The sequence below is a fragment of the Episyrphus balteatus genome, chromosome 2 (genome assembly GCF_945859705.1).
Source record: "Episyrphus balteatus chromosome 2, idEpiBalt1.1, whole genome shotgun sequence".
In the NCBI taxonomy this organism is placed as follows: Eukaryota; Metazoa; Arthropoda; class Insecta; order Diptera; family Syrphidae; genus Episyrphus; species Episyrphus balteatus.
In genome coordinates, this window is record NC_079135.1 from 96862726 (window position 1) to 96886464 (window position 23739).

Sequence of the window (23739 nt, forward strand, 5' to 3'; positions counted from 1 at the left end):
ACCAACTATTTTCCTATATTTGGGGATATTTTTAGCAACCGCTATGCTGGATTAGGATTATTTTGATTTGTTCGATAATATAAGGCATTGATAGGCTACAAGTTAAGCTGTGTTGTAAAGTTTTGTATGGATTTAGAATCCAAATACTATTTTAATTTTGACTAAACCGATAAAATAGATAAGAATATAAGTAAGCTTGTCTAAAGGCAAATTAAATATTTAAGCAAGCTTAGATCACTTAAAATATCCTCCGATAATCAATTTAACAAAAACTAATAAATATAACTGTATATGTTTTACAGTCGTCGGCATAATTATTTTGACTAATTTAAAATTCTCGATCTGATAAGAATAATTTCTTACGGTTAAACTTTATATAGGTAAGGTGAATGGTTATTTATTAAGTATGTTATGGTGAATCTCATGGTGGTCAAAGTAAGTCATATGAGTGAAATTTGGCTTTCAGGCAGCTTTTTTTGTATTAGAAGTGCTATTTTTTGAGCGGCATAAGTATTTTAACCAGCATTCTTGCACTAGTTAACCTCTTGAAAGCATGTTGAAAACTATAAAATTCGCAAAAAACCACGTTGGTAAGATTTTTTTTCTTAAACAAAGTTTTCTAGACCGCATCCGAACAAAATTCACTCTTGGTGATTTATGGAGTGCAAAAAAACTTTCATCGGTTCATTAAACCTTGATCCAGAAAAAATTAGGCTTACCAACGTGGTTTTTTTGCGAATTTTATAGTTTTCAACATGCTTTCAAGAGGTTAACTAGTGCTTTTCTTGCTGAATAAGTCCCAAAATTGTGTTTCCTAAATTTGCTTTGAATCTTTGCTATCTGAGGAGGAATTCTTCCCTAGGAATTTCATTTCCAGCTCCAAGATATAAGGGTTCAATCTGGGATTCAAAGTGAACTACGCAAAAAAAAATTGTCTTTTTTTTGTGTATTTTTTTGTTTTGTACAGATTCATGGCTGATTCTACTCAGTACTCGTACTCTGGTATTTCTTTATTAGCTAAGACATAATTTGACGCAAACAAATCAGTTCTGCATTGATTTGTTTAACAGGTAACGGGATTTTTAACTTGTAACAATAAATGCCCTAATTTCAATATTTACTTGCGAAATGTTTCCATTTTTTTTTTATGAATCTGAGCCTTAACATGTTCAAAAGTTTGATACATGCTTAAAATAAGCAAAAGGTATTACTTTACCTTACCAAAATTGAAAAAGAATGCTGGTCAAAATACTTATAGTCTAAGAGATGGTTGCAAGTTTTCGGACTGACTCGGGAAATGGAATTTTTTTTCATGAAATTGTTGGATAGGGGTGGGATAAGCAAATGCCAAATTGGCAGAAAGCAGACTGGATGGAATAAGCGTGGGTGGGGGCTCAAACTTGCATTTTTTTTTGGAAAAAAAACTTTCTCGGAAATGGGTGCAAAGTGGTGGAGGTGGTTGAAGAAGGTGTTAAAGTGACAATTCCAAAATGGCAGAAAGCTAAGTGGATGGAAAAGGGGTGGCAGAAGGGCGCAAAGTGGTAAATTTTTTTTTGAAATTTACTGACTCGGAAATGGCTGCCATTTTGCAAGTGTGTTCCTGATGGTATGTAGTTTCTAAATTCAAAATGGCAGAAAGCAGACTGGATGGGTTCTATTTTTTTTCAATTTTTTACTTCGGAGAGTGCCAAAAAAAAACTTTTATTTTAAAAAAATATTTAAAAACAACGGCAACACCTTAAATCTTATATTATAACTTTTTTTAAAGCCAAAACCCTATTATATAATAATCTTTTTAAATAATGTTGTTTTTGTGAAAAGTTTTTGAAACAAAAATTTTTAAACTCAAAATTTTAACTTTTTTTAAATTTTTTTTTTGTAACTTTATTTTTGAAGTGAAAACTTCTTTAGTATCGTAGTGATTTGAAACAAGATGAAACGAAAACGCGACACGACTTCAACTTGTTATAACTTTTTTGTTTTTATAGATAGATGAATGAAATTTGTACTGTAGATTGGTAATTAAATAAATTATAATTGTACAAAATTTCAATTAATTTTATATTCAAAATTCGGAGATAACGGTAAAAAGATGTTCTTTTCCAACACACGTTATATCTTTTGATATAGTGCACATACAAATTTGATTTAACTTTAATACGCATGCTGATTACATAACCTTTTATTTGATATATCACACATAACGGTACGTGCTCTACAAGTTACACAATCTTAAATTGAAAAAATTGAAAAATACCTCAAAACACCTGTGGAGATCTGTTGGCGATGACCAGCTACCAGTGTAGGAATAGGAAGTACCGTAATCTCAGTCTGGAAATTCGACATGGTTGACTTTAAAAAATTCTAACTTCTCTTGTAGACATCTTTGAAATTAGATTTATGCATCATTATACAAGGTGAAACAATAAGCTTTCACATGGTATAAAATTTTTTATAGGTTGTCAAACAAAAAAATTGAATTAATAGCATGAGAACATAAAAATAAATGTTTTTTTTTATGAGTTTAAAAAATTATAGCTCTTTTTGTAGATGTCTCATAGATTTGATCGATATATATATTTTGAGCTAAGACAATAAGCTTTCAGATGATATAATATAGGTTGTCATATAAAAAACATGTATTTGAAGGTGATAGAATAAAAATAGGTAGATTTTTTCTATTTTTTTTTTTTTGCAAGAAAATGATTTTTTAAGGTTTCACTTCTACCACGTGTGAATTGCACACATGATTTTTTTTTTTTAATTTTACACGATCAAGCTTTGCTTTTTGTATTTTTATTTAATTGTCTAGCTAATTCTCAATGAAGTGTTGAAAACCAGATGCTAAAATGTCGTATAGTTTTTGAAATAATTAATTTTTAAACTCAAAATTTTTAACTTTTTAAACATTTTTTTTCTCATTTTAATTTTATTTTTAATTTTACGATACCAAGTATCGCTTTTGGTAATTAAAATCAATTTTGTAATCAATTTTAAATCAATTACTGAAAACCAGATGCTAAAAAGTCGTAAAGTTTTTGAAATAATCAATTTTTTAATTCAATTTTTTTTTATTTTTTTTGTAATTTTTTTTCTATTTTAATTTTATTTTTAATTTTACGATACCAAGTATCGCTTTTGGTAATTAAAATCAATTTTGTAATCAATTTTAAATCAATTACTGAAAACCAGATGCTAAAAAGTCGTAAAGTTTTTGAAATAATCAATTTTTTAATTCAAATTTTTTTATTTTTTTTGTAATTTTGTAAGTATCGCTTTTGGTAATTAAAATCAATTTTGTAATCAATTTTAAATCAATTACTGAAAACCAGATGCTAAAAAGTCGTAAAGTTTTTGAAATAATCAATTTTTTAATTAAAATTTTTTTTATTTTTTTTGTAATTTTTTTTCTATTTTAATTTTATTTTTAATTTTACGATACCAAGTATCGCTTTTGGTAATTAAAATCAATTTTGTAATCAATTTTAAATCAATTACTGAAAACCAGATGCTAAAAAGTCGTAAAGTTTTTGAAATAATCAATTTTTTAACTCAAATTTTGTTATTTTAAAAAAAATTTTTTTTCTATTTTAATTTTACGATATCAAGCACTGCTTTTGGTAATTAATATCAACTATCTATAGTATACTAATGTAAATTTTTTTTACACTATCAGAAAGTAGACATTTTAACGAACGAAATGCCCACCAACTTTTTGAAAAAAGCTGGTATTTTAACACGTAAATTTTCGTTTGAAAATTAGGGTGCTTTTTTTGATATTAAGTCAAAATATGATGAAAAAATAATATTTGAAATCAAATAAGTTACAGTGTATTTGTGACATAATAAGGTAAGAAATTTTTTTTTTTTTTAAAAAGATAAAAATAAAAACCAAAAACTCGGTTATTTGAATTTTTTACATAAATTTTGAGGTTATGTGAAAAAATGGTCGGTATAAAAGTTATAGATCTTTTTGGCAAAGCTATCTGCAGTAGACATTTTAGCATCTGGTTTTCAGTAATTGATTTAAAATTGATTACAAAATTGATTTTAATTACCAAAAGCTATACTTGGTATCGTAAAATTAAAAATAAAATTAAAATAGAAAAAAAATTAAAAAAAAAATAAAAAAAATTTGAATTAAAAAATTGATTATTTCAAAAACTTTACGACTTTTTAGCATCTGGTTTTCAGTAATTGATTTAAAATTGATTACAAAATTGATTTTAATTACCAAAAGCGATACTTGGTATCGTAAAATTAAAAATAAAATTAAAATAGAAAAAAAATTACAAAAAAAATAAAAAAAATTTGAATTAAAAAATTGATTATTTCAAAAACTTTACGACTTTTTAGCATCTGGTTTTCAGTAATTGATTTAAAATTGATTACAAAATTGATTTTAATTACCAAAAGCGATACTTGGTATCGTAAAATTAAAAATAAAATTAAAATAGAAAAAAAATTAAAAAAAAAAATAAAAAAAATTTGAATTAAAAAATTGATTATTTCAAAAACTTTACGACTTTTTAGCATCTGGTTTTCAGTAATTGATTTAAAATTGATTACAAAATTGATTTTAATTACCAAAAGCGATACTTGGTATCGTAAAATTAAAAATAAAATTAAAATAGAAAAAAAATTACAAAAAAAATAAAAAAAATTTTAATTAAAAAATTGATTATTTCAAAAACTTTACGACTTTTTAGCATCTGGTTTTCAGTAATTGATTTAAAATTGATTACAAAATTGATTTTAATTACCAAAAGCGATACTTGGTATCGTAAAATTAAAAATAAAATTAAAATAGAAAAAAAATTACAAAAAAAATAAAAAAATTTGAATTAAAAAATTGATTATTTCAAAAACTTTACGACTTTTTAGCATCTGGTTTTCAGTAATTGATTTAAAATTGATTACAAAATTGATTTTAATTACCAAAAGCGATACTTGGTATCGTAAAATTAAAAATAAAATTAAAATAGAAAAAAAATTACAAAAAAAATAAAAAAAATTTGAATTAAAAAATTGATTATTTCAAAAACTTTACGACTTTTTAGCATCTGGTTTTCAGTAATTGATTTAAAATTGATTACAAAATTGATTTTAATTACCAAAAGCGATACTTGGTATCGTAAAATTAAAAATAAAATTAAAATAGAAAAAAAATTACAAAAAAAAATAAAAAAAATTTGAATTAAAAAATTGATTATTTCAAAAACTTTACGACTTTTTAGCATCTGGTTTTCAGTAATTGATTTAAAATTGATTACAAAATTGATTTTAATTACCAAAAGCGATACTTGGTATCGTAAAATTAAAAATAAAATTAAAATAGAAAAAAAATTAAAAAAAAAAAATAAAAAAAATTTGAATTAAAAAATTGATTATTTCAAAAACTTTACGATTTTTTAGCATCTGGTTTTCAGTAATTGATTTAAAATTGATTACAAAATTGATTTTAATTACCAAAAGCGATACTTGGTATCGTAAAATTAAAAATAAAATTAAAATAGAAAAAAAATTAAAAAAAAAAATAAAAAAAATTTGAATTAAAAAATTGATTATTTCAAAAACTTTACGACTTTTTAGCATCTGGTTTTCAGTAATTGATTTAAAATTGATTACAAAATTGATTTTAATTACCAAAAGCGATACTTGGTATCGTAAAATTAAAAATAAAATTAAAATAGAAAAAAAATTACAAAAAAAATAAAAAAAATTTTAATTAAAAAATTGATTATTTCAAAAACTTTACGACTTTTTAGCATCTGGTTTTCAGTAATTGATTTAAAATTGATTACAAAATTGATTTTAATTACCAAAAGCGATACTTGGTATCGTAAAATTAAAAATAAAATTAAAATAGAAAAAAAATTACAAAAAAAATAAAAAAATTTGAATTAAAAAATTGATTATTTCAAAAACTTTACGACTTTTTAGCATCTGGTTTTCAGTAATTGATTTAAAATTGATTACAAAATTGATTTTAATTACCAAAAGCGATACTTGGTATCGTAAAATTAAAAATAAAATTAAAATAGAAAAAAAATTACAAAAAAAATAAAAAAAATTTGAATTAAAAAATTGATTATTTCAAAAACTTTACGACTTTTTAGCATCTGGTTTTCAGTAATTGATTTAAAATTGATTACAAAATTGATTTTAATTACCAAAAGCGATACTTGGTATCGTAAAATTAAAAATAAAATTAAAATAGAAAAAAAATTACAAAAAAAATAAAAAAAATTTGAATTAAAAAATTGATTATTTCAAAAACTTTACGCCTTTTTAGCATCTGGTTTTCAGTAATTGATTTAAAATTGATTACAAAATTGATTTTCATTACCAAAAGCGATACTTAGTATCGTAAAATTAAAAATAAAATTAAAATAGAAAAAAAATTACAAAAAAAATAAAAAAAATTTGAATTAAAAAATTGATTATTTCAAAAACTTTACGACTTTTTAGCATCTGGTTTTCAGTAATTGATTTAAAATTGATTACAAAATTGATTTTAATTACCAAAAGCGATACTTGGTATCGTAAAATTAAAAATAAAATTAAAATAGAAAAAAAATTAAAAAAAAAAATAAAAAAAATTTGAATTAAAAAATTGATTATTTCAAAAACTTTACGACTTTTTAGCATCTGGTTTTCAGTAATTGATTTAAAATTGATTACAAAATTGATTTTAATTACCAAAAGCGATACTTGGTATCGTAAAATTAAAAATAAAATTAAAATAGAAAAAAAATTAAAAAAAAAAATAAAAAAAATTAGAATTAAAAAATTGATTATTTCAAAAACTTTACGACTTTTTAGCATCTGGTTTTCAGTAATTGATTTAAAATTGATTACAAAATTGATTTTAATTACCAAAAGCGATACTTGGTATCGTAAAATTAAAAATAAAATTAAAATAGAAAAAAAAATTACAAAAAAAATAAAAAAAATTTGAATTAAAAAATTGATTATTTCAAAAACTTTACGACTTTTTAGCATCTGGTTTTCAGTAATTGATTTAAAATTGATTACAAAATTGATTTTAATTACCAAAAGCGATACTTGGTATCGTAAAATTAAAAATAAAATTAAAATAGAAAAAAAATTACAAAAAAAATAAAAAAATTTGAATTAAAAAATTGATTATTTCAAAAACTTTACGACTTTTTAGCATCTGGTTTTCAGTAATTGATTTAAAATTGATTACAAAATTGATTTTAATTACCAAAAGCGATACTTGGTATCGTAAAATTAAAAATAAAATTAAAATAGAAAAAAAATTACAAAAAAAATAAAAAAATTTGAATTAAAAAATTGATTATTTCAAAAACTTTACGACTTTTTAGCATCTGGTTTTCAGTAATTGATTTAAAATTGATTACAAAATTGATTTTAATTACCAAAAGCGATACTTGGTATCGTAAAATTAAAAATAAAATTAAAATAGAAAAAAAATTAAAAAAAAAAATAAAAAAAATTTGAATTAAAAAATTGATTATTTCAAAAACTTTACGACTTTTTAGCATCTGGTTTTCAGTAATTGATTTAAAATTGATTACAAAATTGATTTTAATTACCAAAAGCGATACTTGGTATCGTAAAATTAAAAATAAAATTAAAATAGAAAAAAAATTACAAAAAAAATAAAAAAAATTTTAATTAAAAAATTGATTATTTCAAAAACTTTACGACTTTTTAGCATCTGGTTTTCAGTAATTGATTTAAAATTGATTACAAAATTGATTTTAATTACCAAAAGCGATACTTGGTATCGTAAAATTAAAAATAAAATTAAAATAGAAAAAAAATTACAAAAAAAATAAAAAAATTTGAATTAAAAAATTGATTATTTCAAAAACTTTACGACTTTTTAGCATCTGGTTTTCAGTAATTGATTTAAAATTGATTACAAAATTGATTTTAATTACCAAAAGCGATACTTGGTATCGTAAAATTAAAAATAAAATTAAAATAGAAAAAAAATTACAAAAAAAATAAAAAAAATTTGAATTAAAAAATTGATTATTTCAAAAACTTTACGACTTTTTAGCATCTGGTTTTCAGTAATTGATTTAAAATTGATTACAAAATTGATTTTAATTACCAAAAGCGATACTTGGTATCGTAAAATTAAAAATAAAATTAAAATGAGAAAAAAAATGTTTAAAAAGTTAAAAATTTTGAGTTTAAAAATTAATTATTTCAAAAACTATACGACATTTTAGCATCTGGTTTTCAACACTTCATTGAGAATTAGCTAGACAATTAAATAAAAATACAAAAAGCAAAGCTTGATCGTGTAAAATTAAAAAAAAAATAAAGTTACAAAAAAAAAATTTAAAAAAAGTTAAAATTTTGAGTTTAAAAATTTTTGTTTCAAAAACTTTTCACAAAAACAACATTATTTAAAAAGATTATTATATAATAGGGTTTTGGCTTTAAAAAAAGTTATAATATAAGATTTAAGGTGTTGCCGTTGTTTTTAAATATTTTTTTAAAATAAAAGTTTTTTTTTGGCACTCTCCGAAGTAAAAAATTGAAAAAAAATAGAACCCATCCAGTCTGCTTTCTGCCATTTTGAATTTAGAAACTACATACCATCAGGAACACACTTGCAAAATGGCAGCCATTTCCGAGTCAGTAAATTTCAAAAAAAAATTTACCACTTTGCGCCCTTCTGCCACCCCTTTTCCATCCACTTAGCTTTCTGCCATTTTGGAATTGTCACTTTAACACCTTCTTCAACCACCTCCACCACTTTGCACCCATTTCCGAGAAAGTTTTTTTTCCAAAAAAAAAATGCAAGTTTGAGCCCCCACCCACGCTTATTCCATCCAGTCTGCTTTCTGCCAATTTGGCATTTGCTTATCCCACCCCTATCCAACAATTTCATGAAAAAAAATTCCATTTCCCGAGTCAGTCCGAAAACTTGCAACCATCTCTCCGTCTATTATGCCGCTCAAAAAATAGCACTTCTAATACAAAAAAAGCTGCCTGAAAGCCAAATTTCACTCATATGACTTACTTTGACCACCATGAGATTCACCATAACATACTTAATAAATAACCATTCACCTTACCTATATAAAGTTTAACCGTAAGAAATTATTCTTATCAGATCGAGAATTTTAAATTAGTCAAAATAATTATGCCGACGACTGTATATTTTAAACCGCCGATAAATACCTCAAAGCTGACGAAATCAGAGCCGAAAATTGTAAAATCCTCAGTGAGTGATCTAAAACATTTCTTTAATTAGTATTGGCGTTTGAAATTTCGAAAAAATATCTACCCTAAAACTAGCATAATTTTGTTTAATATTTTCTGTTACGACAAAAATATTTTTTTGTCTTTACTGTTTTCACAGAGGTTCCTATTTGAATCCTGTAACCCCCTCGTCTTAAAAAAAAAATAAAAATTGGCGTACAATTTTAAAACAAAATTTAAAAAAAATTATATTTTCAAACACAATTTTTTTGGAAAAACTTTGCGATTCGTTTGCCTGAGGTTAGGAAGACAATTAATTTGAAAGTTACCAGTGTTATTAAATTAAAATGATTTTTATTTTAACTTATAAAATAATTCTGGACTAGCGGAAAACAATGCAGAGTTGTTTAAAGGCAAATTATTGAATCGAAGGACTTGTACATTACTAGGGATCGGGTTTCCATGCAAATGTATGTTTTTTTAGGAACACCTCGGAAGCATGGCAACGAAGTATGTACACGAATCAGGATATTTCCTTTAAAATGGCAATCAATCGTTAGTGCATATTTTTGCATATTTTGCATTTGTTAGCATTTTTTTTTGCATATTTTGACATATTTTGGAAATAAATGCATGTTTTTCGTGCATATTTTCGCAAAAATTGGCAAAAATAACGAAATTTCACGCTTAAAATTTTTGACTAAAAGTGACTGAAAGTCAATTGGAAAAAAGTCAAAAACGTAAGCAAATGCTGTGCAAAACTGGAAAATTGTCCAAACTCATAAAAAACACGCTCAAATGATAAATTGGATTATTTAAGAGTAAATTTTCGCCAATTTTATTTATTGTTTTTAAAGAAAACCCCAATATTTCCAAAAAGTTACATCTTTGAACTCGGAAATGGTTTCGTATATAGATTTCATAAAAGTTACGTTAAATCTTTTTATAATTTTAAAGAAATGTTTATATTTTACAAATTCATGTGGCCTTAAAAGCATATTTAAAGTAGATATTTTTTTTTAAGATTATATTTTGATCGCATATTTTTCGTTTTTAAGTGTATGAAAATCCTATCCGTATACATTACACTGTACTTTAAGGACTGGATGGTCTTAATTGGTTAGACTTAAGGTTGAACCCTAAACAAAAGCAAACGAATCACACAACGTTTTTGTTTGGTTATTCTTGGAACTCTTCGGAACTGCTCGATTCGATTTGCAAAACGAACAAACTTTAATATTTTTAATTCAAATAGCACATTTTCAAGTTTATGCCTACTATCAAAACTTTTGTAAACAAAAATTTGGCATGACCCCCCCCCCCAAGAAGAAATCCTGTATACGCCCCTGAAACAGAGAAACGATATGTACGTATTGAATTTAAATCAAATGAAGAGTGAGTGCGTTAATGATATTGAGAAAAAGCCAATAATGTCAACAAAAAAGCACTAAAAAAGAAAATTAGTTTACTTTTTTCAGCTTTTTCTGATATTTCTTGCTTAAAACATGACAACTCAACTGAAGTTTTTTTTTTAATTTTTCATTTGTTTGTGTATAAAATTTACATAATGTTTTTAAAATAGAAAACCAAAATATCATAGTTATATGTGGAATGAATTTAAATCTATTAAATAAACAATAAGTAGATATTTCTTCACATAAAACTTTCGACGTTGGTTTTGTTTTCTTCAATTTACTTTTGTTTTTTATTATTGAGAGTACGCAGTGTATCTGTTACGTAAGAAAAACATCCGTTCTCTTTCACACAATCATCTGATTTTTTGTATTAAAACAGCGAATAATCATTTATCAAAATCATTATCAAAATTGGTTTAAGTAGGCTTTTTAAAACAATGATCATTTTATCAGCAAAATATTCCCACTTTCCAAGACGGAAAATGAAAATAAATAATTAATTTTGGAATACAATTTTCTAATGAATTTGCAACTATGCCATTTATTATATTTAATTTTATTTTTTAAAACTAAAAAAATGTCCACATGCATTTTGTAACATCTTTATACCATCCTTTTTCAATAAGATAAGACTATAGATAATTTAAACAACAAATTTTTTTTTGGTTAAGAAGATACCAATATTTTTTTAAAAAACATTTTCTAAATACAATATATCGCAAAAATTATTATAAAAAAAAGGAGCCGAAATTACACTGGTTTACAGCCAAAATGGACACTCAATACCACTATTTTCTAACGTACTTAGACCTCAGAGACTCGGAAGTCTCATTTAAAAAAATTACTATGAAAACGTTTTCGAGATATGATTTGTTCACGGTTTTTTGTCGTTGTTTTTCCAAACATACTGGGTGTTTGAACTATAGATCCGTCACCCGAAAGCTGAATAAGTAAGCAAAAAAAAACTATAGAATAACTTTTCTGGGTCAGTACAGAACAGATTTTTAAGTGCAATGAATCAATACATTTTTAAAATATTGATTTTTTAAAGAAAAATTTTGACAAAAATTCTTTCTCAAAAAAAAATTGAAAATCTTTTATAATCTCATTTTTAAAATTTTTGTATGTGTAGTCTGATTGTTGACAAAGATTACAAGTTACTTTTTCTAAAACATGTACCTATGGTTAAGTTATAAATATATGATCATTTTTGTATAACGATAATAAAATTCGACTCTTTTTGATTTTTCGAGTTTTTTTTTATATATAACTTGAAAATTAAAAAATTTATTTTAAATATAAGAAAAGTCACCTAATTTGTTAAAGAATTTTTGTAGAAAATTTAGTTTAATTTAAAAAAATTTTTTCAAAGCTCATTGCACTTCTTAAAACACCTAAGTACTCATATAAGCTATTTTTACTTGCTCTATAGGGCAAGTTTTGGTTTCGTGTCAAAAAAAAATTTCGAAGTTTTAATCAAAACTAACATTACGATAATCGAGAAGTCCAAAAAAGTGGGTTTCGTCATGACGTCCGTCGGTCTGTGCGTCGGTGCGTCCAACTGTGCAAGAAGCTGCAGCCTAAACGGCTCGGCAGATTTTCAAGAAATTTGGTAGAGATAGTTTTTTCGTAATTTCCAAGGTTGTTTTTTTTTCTAATGGATGGTGGAAATATGACATTTTCTTTTTTTTTTTTATCGCTAATGTCGGCTCTTGCAATTTTCTCGAAAACGGCTCTTACGATTTCGATTAAATGTGGTGTTCGTTATAGTCTTCTCCCTTCGGAGAAGGGATATATGGCGTTTGCGTTTTCTGCCAAATCGATATATTTTTTAGTTAAATTGCAGACAGATATTTCTTGTTATTTTGAAGTGTAAAATTAAAAAAAAAATTAAAAAAAGTTTTTGAAAAAAAAAATTTAAAATGGAATTTTTTGTACATTCATTTTTTTTTTTCAAAATTAAACGAAAATCTTTCCATAGTAATTTAAGATATAGATACTTTGAACTAAAAGAGCAAGTACGTGCGGCCCCAGTCGTGCATTTTATTTATTTAACTTATAGTACAATTGATTTTAGAACTACATTATATTCTCGAAAAAAAAAACTAAAAAATACCTACTATCAATCATAAATGTTAATGTAGGTATATCATATCGTTTCTAGGTTTTCATACCATAATCATTACCACCATCAGCTAAATAATGTTTTTTTTTCTTTCACTTTTATTTTCCTTAAGGGGTAATAACACGTTGTAAACCATGAAATCGAGCGTCATATTCATCAGCGTATAAAACAAAGAAGAAATATTATTTTCTTTTGGTGTTTGTTTAGTTTAATTAAGTGTATTAATAGGTAACAGAATAGGCTAATGTTAAATTTTTTAATGATGTGAAATTTTTTAAATAGTGGTGTAGTTCAGGATGATAGTAAAATCCTGTGCTCCCATCGGGCGACCAACTAACTCCTACAGTTTTTAACCGATTGGGCTGAAATTTTGTGTGGATCTTAAATATTAAATCTTGAAATATTAATTTTTAAAGAAATGGCATCAGTTTGAAAAAATTATTTCATTCCAAAAACACAATTCGTTGAAAAAAACACCATAAAATCGTTAAATTTTAATATTTCAAAAAAATCCTACGTACTTCACTAGAGAATAGTATTTTTAAGATCCACACAAAATTTCAGCCCAATCGGTTAAAAACTGTAGGAGTTAGTTGGTCGCCCGATGGGAGCACAGGATTTTACTATCATCCTGAACTACACCACTATTTAAAAAATTTCACATCATTAAAAAATTTAACATTAGTCTATTCTGTTACCTATTAATACACTTAATTAAACTAAACAAACACCAAAAGAAAATAATATTTCTTCTTTGTTTTATACGCTGATGAATATGACGCTCGATTTCATGGTTTACAAGGTGTTATTACCCCTTAATTATATAAAAACTATTTTTGATCCTCGAGACGACAAAACAAAATTCCTGTCGCTAAAATAAATCTTTTTAATTTGTCAACAAGAAACAAACATATCAACAACAAAATAAGATGAGATGAGACTGGTAAATGCTTATTATAATTGTCCTTATTAATGTTTTGCTTTTCTGGTACTCGTACTCTTCAACCAAATAGCAATAAAGAAATATATCTCATTTGTTTCTGCCACATTTAAACTCGTAATATCCAATCCAAAAAATCAAGAATGTGTGGCTGCAATGAAGATGAAGATACTACACACAAATTCGCTTTATGTCCCAAATGGATAATAATAATGGATATTGGCCCAACAGCACTCATTTATTTTTCATGGTCTTTCCAAAAAAAAAAAAAAAAAAAAAGAAAAACAGACAAAACACTTGAAGGCGAAAATAAAATTAGCACTGCGTTCATATTATATTATTTTGTCTCGAGGAATTTTTGCAGCTATCGAGCGAGCCAGGCACAAGCAAACCAAACACAAAACACGGGCATATAAACACACATCTTTGGTGTCTTTCACTCGGTTTGGTCTGGTATCGTCATGCATTTCCCAGAAATGCTATTAATCTGCCAGACGTGTGGATACACTCTACCCATGACATCCAACAAAAAAAAAAAGATACAAAAATAAAAGAGTAGAACAAAAAAAAAAAGATGACAAAGTATCTTTCTCCTTTATGGGGGAATTCCCATAGAGTCCACCATCTCACAGATACAAATTACGGCCCAAATAAAAATGCGAAAAACCCCAACCATCCAACCGTAACCTTTTGGTATCCTCTCTTTATATGGTATAGCGAAGCGAGTGATCTGTGTTGTTTGCCTTTAAGCATTTGTTCATCGTTCAATTTAACTGTCATACAAAAAGGAAAACACAGTGAATCCATTAAGGTATAATGAATCACCCGCTTCTTCGAAACATCTGTCCAATACTTGAAAATTTACTCTATGGATATGGATTGGACAATGGACATAGAGAGAGAAATGTTTTCAACATCTCATCTCTAATTACACACCCACGCTATAGTTTATTGAGCGGGCCCTTACGTCAAAAGCCGCTTAAGACCCATACCAATCCACAAACAAGCCTAGCCATGCCCTTTTCTTGGACAACTTAATACTGTCAGCTCAATAACGAAACAATTACACGCAGGCCAATAAAGTCATCACTTCCCCAATTGTCTAGATGAATGCACTTCGAAAATGCATCCCTCTGCATTGTGTCCATATGTCCAATGTCCATGCTGGGGGCTAATGTGAAGGCTGAGTTACAGGGCCTCAAGATAATTTTAGGGGCCTTAACACAAGAAGCACAGAATCACTTAAAATAGGAGTTAAGAATTCTAAAGCGCTTTAAGAAGGATTCAAGTTCATAGGTATTAAGTAGATAAAGAACAAAATTTGTCGGTCCGGTGGAATGAATTATGGTAGAATGCCTGATAGCTGATAAAAAAGGATTAAAGAATAATCTAGTCGTTTATATATTCGATTCGGAATTCCAGATTTTTGTTTTTAATTTAAATTTTTTCAAGATTTTGAACTGTTTTGAGTTTTCAGTAAGAATTTTTGAATTTTTAAGCGGCATTTTTAAATTTTAAATTTTTTAACGCATTTTAAAATTTTTATTTGTGCATGTGGAATAATTAACTTTAAAATTTTTGAGATAGCGGATTTGTTACTTTTTCGAGTTCTAGGCTGTTTCTAGAGTCCATTGGGAAAGTAGTTTTTTTTATGAAAACATTGAATTTTTTAAATTTCAGTGTTTTGTAAATTTGGACTTTGAAATTTTGAATTTAATTTATTTATTTATTTTATTAATTTTTTTGTTTTTTGGGTGTTTTTAGTTTTCAGTATATTTTTTCAGAATTTTTAAGTAATGGTTTTGAGCTTCCTAGAATTTTGAATTGTGAGTTTTCGGGATTTTGGTTTTCTGAGCTCGCAAATTTTTGAAAATTTCTTATTTTAATTTTTCAGGATCAAGTAAAAGTAAAACTTTTTTTGTGGACTCGTTTAGGACGGTTGGAATGATTGGAATGTTTGTAAATTTAGATTTTTAAGAATTAACAAATTTTTAGTTTTTTTACGAAGTTTTTTGGATTTTGTTGATTTTTACCTCTCAAAATACAGGATTTTTAGGATTTGAATTATCTACCTATACAAATTTTAAGCTTTTGGTTTTCTAAAATGTTAGGATTGTGATTTTTTTAAAATTTTTATGTCTAAGATTTCAGAATGTTTGTTTTTATTGTCTTTTGGCTATTAGGCTATGGATTTTCTTATATTTATCCTTACATGTTTTAAAGTTCAATAGAATTTTTGGACTTCTAAAACTTTATTTTTTTTTGAAATTTGGAATGGTATGGCCTTGGTGCCTCAAAACTGTGTTTTTTTTTTTGTTTCTGGCATTTAACGATTGTTGTTTTCTGAATTGGCGAATTTTTGTAAAAAGTCTTATTGTCATTTTTCGGAATTTTAATACATTTTTTTCTTGGAACTAAAGTTATGCTTACTCAATTACTTTTCTTCTATTTTGAATGTTTAATATTAAGGATTTTGATTTTTGAAATTTTGAGTTTTAGTAATTTTTGTAATTCGAACTTCTAGGATTAGAATTATTAACGTATTAGGGTTCTTTTCGCACTCTATGCTAAAAATTTTGTGATTGAGATCTTAGGTTGTCTAGAATTTTAGCTTTAAATTCTAAGTTTTCTGGTTCTAATGGCTTTTGACTTTTTTAGGCTATACATTTTCTTAATGTAAATTTTTTCAAGAAATTATAATAGTATTTCAGATTTTTCAAGTTTTGGGCTTTCAAAACTTTATTGTTTTCAATATTGAGCTTATCGAGAGTTTCGAATTTCGCCTTGCCAAAATTCGAATTTGGTGTTTTCAGTAATTTATCTTCTTTGATGTTTTAGCTTTAAAGATTTCTACGTTTTTCGGGATATGGATTTGTTTTTTTTTTTTTTTTTAATTTTTTTTTGATTTTGAACTTTCGGAATTTTTGAAAATAAGATAGTTTAAGGTTTTCAGTTAAGATGCTTGGTTTCTGAGATGTCCCGAAAGCATATATGAATGCATGCTTATTTTTCTAATTTCTCGATTTAAATTTTAGAATTTTTGAGATTCTTGAGAAGGAAATTAAGTTTTAAGGATTAACTTTTAAAAGTTTGATTTTTTAAGTTTGTACGTTTTTTTTGTGTGTTGTTTATTACTGAAAAAATGGTACACATAAATTCAAAGCATATAAAAGTTATTGGTGTTGAAAATATTTTTTATTTTTCTGAATGCCTCATATCTGGGAGAGTTGGTCATGACTCATGAGATTTTGGAAATTTAGTTTTTTTTTTTTTCGGAAAATTTCTTTAATTTTTAACCTGGGTATTGGTATTGGATATTGGATTTTCAGAATTTTCAGAAACCAAAGATGTTTTAAGCTAAGGACTTACGGTTTTCGGGATCTGAAATTTTCCAAAAACCCTTATGATTTCTCAAGTCTTTTCGATTTTGTGGATTAGGATTGATGGGGTTTTAAGTTAAAAAAAAATAGGCCTAATTTTCAGAAAAATTAAGTTTTCAGAAAACGTTTCTTGAAGTTTTAATGTCCTACATTTTGCAAATTCAGTTTTAAAGTTCCTTAGAAATTTCTTATTTTTAAAATGCGTAATGGTTGAGATATTCCAAATTTTGGATTTCCAAAATTTTTAGTTTTACCTTTGCATATCAGAAATGTTTTGTTACATTAGGTATTTTAAGAGAGCTTTTCAAAATGTATTTCCTTTTAACTTTGTTAAATTTTGGTTATGTGTTAGAATTGTGCAAATACTTCCTTATGCCAAAGCTAGTTAGAGGGTCCTCTATTTCCAAAAAAAACTTAATTCCACAACTTGCCTTAATCCATCCCTGTCCTTAACCTCTTTTACAATGCAACCATGGATCAGAATGTGTTGCCTCTCTCAACTACAACTACACCAGAGTCCCTGAAATAATTGATTTCATCATAAGTGGTGCACGCGAAGAACAGTGTGCAATTAATTTTCATTCAAATCAATTAGAATTTTTACCAGAAGAAGAAGAAACAGAAAAAGAAGTTTGCAATTTAATTAAAACATTTATTTTATTTTTTTTTTTTTCTTATAGCGCACATGCATAGAGCACCAATATTTTCAATATTAGCCGGAAATGACAAAGAATAAACAGCAAAAACATAAAAAACAACAACAACAAGTCGATGAAGAAGAACAACGAGAACAATTACAAAATGTCTATATTGATACAACGGTGCCGTCATCAGAAATGCAAAAAAGCACAAAAAAATCAAAAACAAAATCAAAATCAAAACCTCCACCACCACCTCCAACTCCACCACCAAAGTCGGAAGAAAAGAAAACTAAACCAAAAAAGAATCGAAGACGTGATAAGAGCGACCTTGGGGAGAGTTTTGTTGCTCCCGATGGAGGATGGGCATGGGTAGTATGCATTGCTGCTGGACTGTCAAATGTAAGTATAGCCTTTCTAAAGGCTTTTGGGAGTTAAAATTCAAGGTCTGTTATCAAGCTTAAATGTTTTATCTTTCGTTTAACTTCAGCTGTGTATCTTTCCATCGCTACAACAATTTGGCTTTATCTTTCGCGAAAGACTGACCGAACTTGGCATGTCAAGTTCCCAGATCACAACTATCATCAACACCCAACCGGCGATCTCAGCTTGCACAGGCCTCCTAAACGGTCCAATGTTTAGACGATTCTCATTCCGACAAGTGGCAATAGCAGGAGCTCTGTTTAATTTTGTCGGTCTTTTGCTGACAGCTTTTTCAGATACCTTCCTAAAATACATGATAACTTATGCACTATGTTTTGGTAAGAACCTTTGTCTTGAGTCTTTGAGACTTTCTTAACACCTTTTAACACTATTTCTAGGCTTTGGAATGGGTATCAGTGTATCAGCATCATCGTTAGCCATTAACACCTACTTCAAAAACAAACGCCGTAAGGCAGCAGGTTTCTCATGGACCCTAACCGGTCTCGGACCGATATTTCTTCCATATGCGGTAACCTTCTTACTCTCGACCTATGGGGTCCAAGGAACTGTGATAATATTTGCTTCCATATCACTACATTCATTAGTTTGTGCCATGGTCTATCAGCCAGTTATGAATCATGTTAGACCAATTCCAACAACTCAGGTCAATGGTGAGCTTATACCATCTCCTGATTCGGATTATCTGTGCAAATACTGCGAAATGAATCGGCTTAAAAATACAGGAATCTTTTCTAGTCAATACCTTTATAGCGAAGATGACAAAGAGAAGCCAGGATACGAGATCATTGATCCTGGAACTCCAATGTTATCGCGGGCTAACGATGGTTGGTTTGGATCGAAGATTTCTTTGGCTCCTATTAAACCCCAATTACGCTTCCGAACCGTGTCAAGTTGTAAGGATATCGAAACAGGCTTTCATTTGAGACATGTGATCACTGAAGAGGAGGAGTACCCGCAATTTGAACCTACAAATCCGTTTTATCGACCGAACAATTTCAGCCGTGAACGGGAAGAGGTTAAACTTTCTGCTAGCCGAAATAACTTGTATATTCGAGCAGATTCTTTGAGCTACCTTCGTTGTACCTGTGCTGAGGAGAAGGCTTTGCTTGAGCTTCCTCGGGGAATGACAACATTGGCATTGGCCGTTGAAAAACAGCGAGAGGCTGAGCCTCCAACTCCGCCACCGTCCGAAGATCCGTCCTCGGTGACGTTTATGCAAAAGCTTGTGACGTTCTTCGACTTGGACCTCCTGCGAGATTTCACATTCGTCAATCTTGTAGCCGGACTGACCATAATCAATTTCGGAGAGATTAACTTTTCGATCTTGACACCGTTTATATTGAACGATTTCGGCTTTACCACTGCACAAATATCACTGGCAATGTCTGTGCTAGGGGGAGTGGATATAACCGTAAGGTTTCTGGTACCGTTTTTGACGGAAAAAATCGATTGGGATAATAGGGTGTTTTTCCTGATCGGAGTGGTGGGTATTGCACTCGGACGGACTGTAGTGGCGTCTTCCAGATCGTATTCGGTCATTTTGTGTTGTTTTGTTTGGATTGGAATGTGTAAGGGCTTGAGGACGATATTTTGGCCTCTAATTATACCGGGATATGTTCCATTGAAGAGATTGCCGGGAGCTTCGGGGCTGCAGCTACTCATATCAGGGGTGTTTACTTTGGCTTGTGGACCGCTGGTCGGTAAGTTTCAAAATTCCTTCAAAAATCCAAAATTTTAATATCGTTTAATGTTCAAAAATTTTTATTTTACAGGTCTTATTCGAGATCGTTATGATTTTTCCGTTACATTACATTGTTTGAATTCGTTAACGTTCATTGCTGCCACGTCGTGGTCAACGGAAGCACTAATTCGATATTTACGTCGTAGAAAGAAATTAATGCAGTGTGTCAAGACTTAGATCGTATATATCGTATTATAATATCGTAGTATGTAGAATTTTCTATATAGAATTGGTTTGTGTATTAGATCAAAAAATGATAATATGGGTAAATGAATTAGCTAACCTACAGTAGTGCCCATAATTTATTGAACTTAATGCTTGCTTTGTTTTTACAAAAAAAAATAATGAACAAATTAAAGAAATTGTACTTGAGTATAAAATTTAATAGGGAACTTATGATAATAAATAAAAAATAAACAATATTTCAATTATTTACTTAAAAAAAATTACTTAAGTTAAGAAAATATTAATAAAAAAACACATGTGATTTGAGTTTTCAAAGACAACAATTTTATTATTATTAAAACAAAAAAAAATTATATAAATCGAACAAAATCCTATAAAGTAAAAATTTAAAATTTAAAAAAAAAAATATATCAATACTAGTAAATTAAAAAATTTTTCAAAAAAAAAAAATTAAAATTTAAGTTCATACACACAACATTACTACAAAACATGCACATATTATTATAGAATTTAATAAAAAAAAAAAAAAAATATATAAAAATTAAAAACATTCTATACATAATATTTACATCAACAAAAAACAAAAACATAATATTTTTAAGTCAATATTTTCTGATAGATTTGTACAAAACAAACAAAAAAATAAATAAAAAAAAATACATTATTTTTATAAGCTAATTAAGGCCAAATTAAGGAGAAAAATAAAACAGCTAATGAAATTCTTATGTAATAAAAATGTAACATTTAGACAATACACTATTCATAAAATAAATTAGATATATATACATAAAAATTATATACATAAACATAATTATTATTATATGAAAAGAAATTATTATTATAATTAAATGTTAATACAAAATGAAAAATGTTTAAAATTATTATTTTTTTGTTTTCTTTATGATATTGGTTTACAAACAAATTAATGGTTTGTTGAAAGTAAAATGGCAGTTGAGTTCAAAAATGACATTTCGCTGACAAGCAATATCAAGAAAAACTAAGAAAACTTAAGAAAAAATTAATTTCGCTTACTCACTTTCTAGAAAAAAAAAAAAAATAAGGTACAGTTATTGAAATGTGCGCTGGAGTTCTTTTTAACCTCAATCCGTAAACAAGGGTAAAGGTCTTTTTTAATAAGCATAACCTTAGGCTGCAACTCTTTATTCATATTTGGTGTGAGAAGGGCAGGGGCGGAAAGAGGATTTTTTTGTGGGGGGGGGGAGGGGCACAAGGGACGGATTGGCAAAATCAGCAATAACAGTTAGAAATAAAGTGAAGTATCATACGACTGACTGACCAATCTTAACGACGCACAGTGCGGTATTTTGGTCTTAAACCTGACCAAAAATATTTTGGCACATTTCCCACATCAAATAGGTACCAAATGACAAAAAAGTTATTCGGAAGTAAACATTTTCTTGTTACAGTAAAAGCCACTTAAGTGCTTACCCACTTACCTACCGATTAGCCGTGAGAAAAAAAAATATAAAAATCATAAAATGAACGTACAATCCTGTGCTATATTAAAGTAGTAATCTATTCTTTATTTTATTTTTTGACTTAAGTTGTTTCATTAAACAGTTTTTGAGAAATTAAGTTTTAAAGATGAAATTTTGAAAAAAAATGTTTACGTTTTTTAATTGATTTTGTATAAAATTTTGCAATATTATGGACATATTTATACCATTATTTAATGACCAAGTAGTTTTTAGTCAAATACTAAAGACTTCATTCTAATAAATATTAAAGTTCCTAAGAATAACAAAAAAAAAACTGAAACATACTTTGGTGCGGCGAAAATTCCTGCAAACGGCGCACAGTGGTTCCCTCATGGAAAAAACCCAAAAAAGTGAAACAATTTTCTCAATTTTTTTGATTTGGTTTTTCGATTAACAATATATTTAAATACAGAATGCAATCAATTTTAATTTTTTGCATAGCCCTGGTCCCGAGTATACTTAGCTCAAACTAGATTCTTTAAGATTTTCGAAATTTCGTTCTTTTTTTCTGCAACTATTGACGATTTTTTTTTAAAGAATAGAGCTTTTTTTTAAAAAAAAAAAAGTATGTAGTGTTATTAATGGTATATATTTGTCCTTAAGTCTACATTTATCGTTTGTTGAATTTGCTTTTGAATCAGAAAAACCAGAATATTATATAAAGACACCTCTAGAGCGAGTAGTTTTTACTCTTTGTCAGCCTATAAAAAAAAAGCTCCACGATGCTCCACGTTCATTTTAGTATTAATTTAAAGCTTATGATATATACTATTTATGGTGTTAAAACAAATGACCCATTTTGACCCATTCTCCCGTAAGAGCTTCTTGAGTGTAGCAATGCGTGTCACTCAAACAGCACTTGAAATCGGTATTATCGTTTCTAATTTAACGGCTTTTTTGATAAAATAAATTTTTTTATATTATATGAGGTCTATGTAGTCATCACTGATAAGCCAAAAAATAAAGAAAAATCAAAAATTTTCCAAAAAAGGAAAAATATCCAAAAACGATATGAATTTTTTTTTTCAAAATTTAACTTTTTTTGAAAAATTGTAATTTTCTTTGGTTTATCTAAAATTTAAACGGTGTTTAATAATAAAATGTTCAAATAAACTCAAAAGAATTTGATTTTGCTCATAATCACCCATAGTTATAAAACAGCGGCACATTTTCTAAAAACCCATAAAAAGGCCTTTTTTGATAGCTTTTCTAAAATGATCTCAAATGCAAGAAAACATTTTTTTAACAAATTAAACTTAATTTATTTGTAGAGAATTAAATGAAATTTTCAAATGTATCCTTATATTCTCTTTAAAAAGATCCGTTGTTGAGATATTGATAGTCAAAGTCAAAAGTATGGTTTTTGATGTGATGACTGATGATATTGCAATCTAAATCGTAAATCGTAGAAGTTTGAAACAAAAAGAATCTTAAGGCCAAATAGTTCTAAAAATAAAAATCATTTTTTCGCTTTTTTTAGAAAACAAAAAAAAATTGGAAAATTTTGGTATTTGAATAATTCCAAAGATTTAGCTATTTTACCATTAGAAATAAAATATTTAGTTTAAAAATAGAGGAATGTAGCTTTCAATGCTTTTTGTTTTGTCATGAAACGATCATTTTTATACTATCTATCGAAAATCACTAAAAAAATCACAATTTTTTTTTTGTTCCCTTAATTTTTTGGGCTAGTTTAGTAAGTATAAATTTAAGGTGCTATAATACTTATGAAACTTTTTAATTTTTTGCTTTCTGAAAAACCTTCTCTGTATTCAGTTTTAATTTGCCTTAAAGTGTAAGAGACATTTACATTTTTAAGAAAAAAAAGAACAGAAAAAGGCAATAAAAAGAATAAATATATTAATCAATACAGCTTTTAAGAAAATGAGTAATTTTAAAGCACGACACACAATTTTTTAACCACGATGAGAACTCGTTTCATTTAATTTATATACCTAATTTCAATCAAATCAGTCCACCCGTTCGGTTTTTATAGGTTTTTTCCACTTACTCCATAGAAGGGAACCACTGTGCGGCGCACAGTGGTGCCATTGGTCGTTTTTGGCGTCAAAATTCATTTGCACGGCCATTTCTGGACGAAAAGTTATGAAATTTGGTACACTGAATGATAATAGTATGGAAAATAAGAAAAAGCTGC

General features: G+C 27.2%; 1 protein-coding gene across 2 annotated transcripts in view; it reads left to right on the plus strand.

The window, feature by feature from the left end:
• LOC129912228 (monocarboxylate transporter 3) overlaps positions 1-20241 on the plus strand; it is a 64856-nt gene extending 44615 nt beyond the window's left edge. For both annotated transcript variants that reach the window (XM_055990377.1, XM_055990378.1), the window contains 4 exons: positions 17754-18113; positions 18202-18472; positions 18533-19855; positions 19928-20241. In XM_055990377.1, coding sequence (XP_055846352.1) covers positions 17796-18113; positions 18202-18472; positions 18533-19855; positions 19928-20073 — 2058 coding nt within the window. In that variant the 5' untranslated portion in view covers positions 17754-17795 and the 3' untranslated portion in view covers positions 20074-20241. The remainder of the gene's footprint in view (positions 1-17753; positions 18114-18201; positions 18473-18532; positions 19856-19927) is intronic.
• Positions 20242-23739: the final 3498 nt, after the last annotated feature.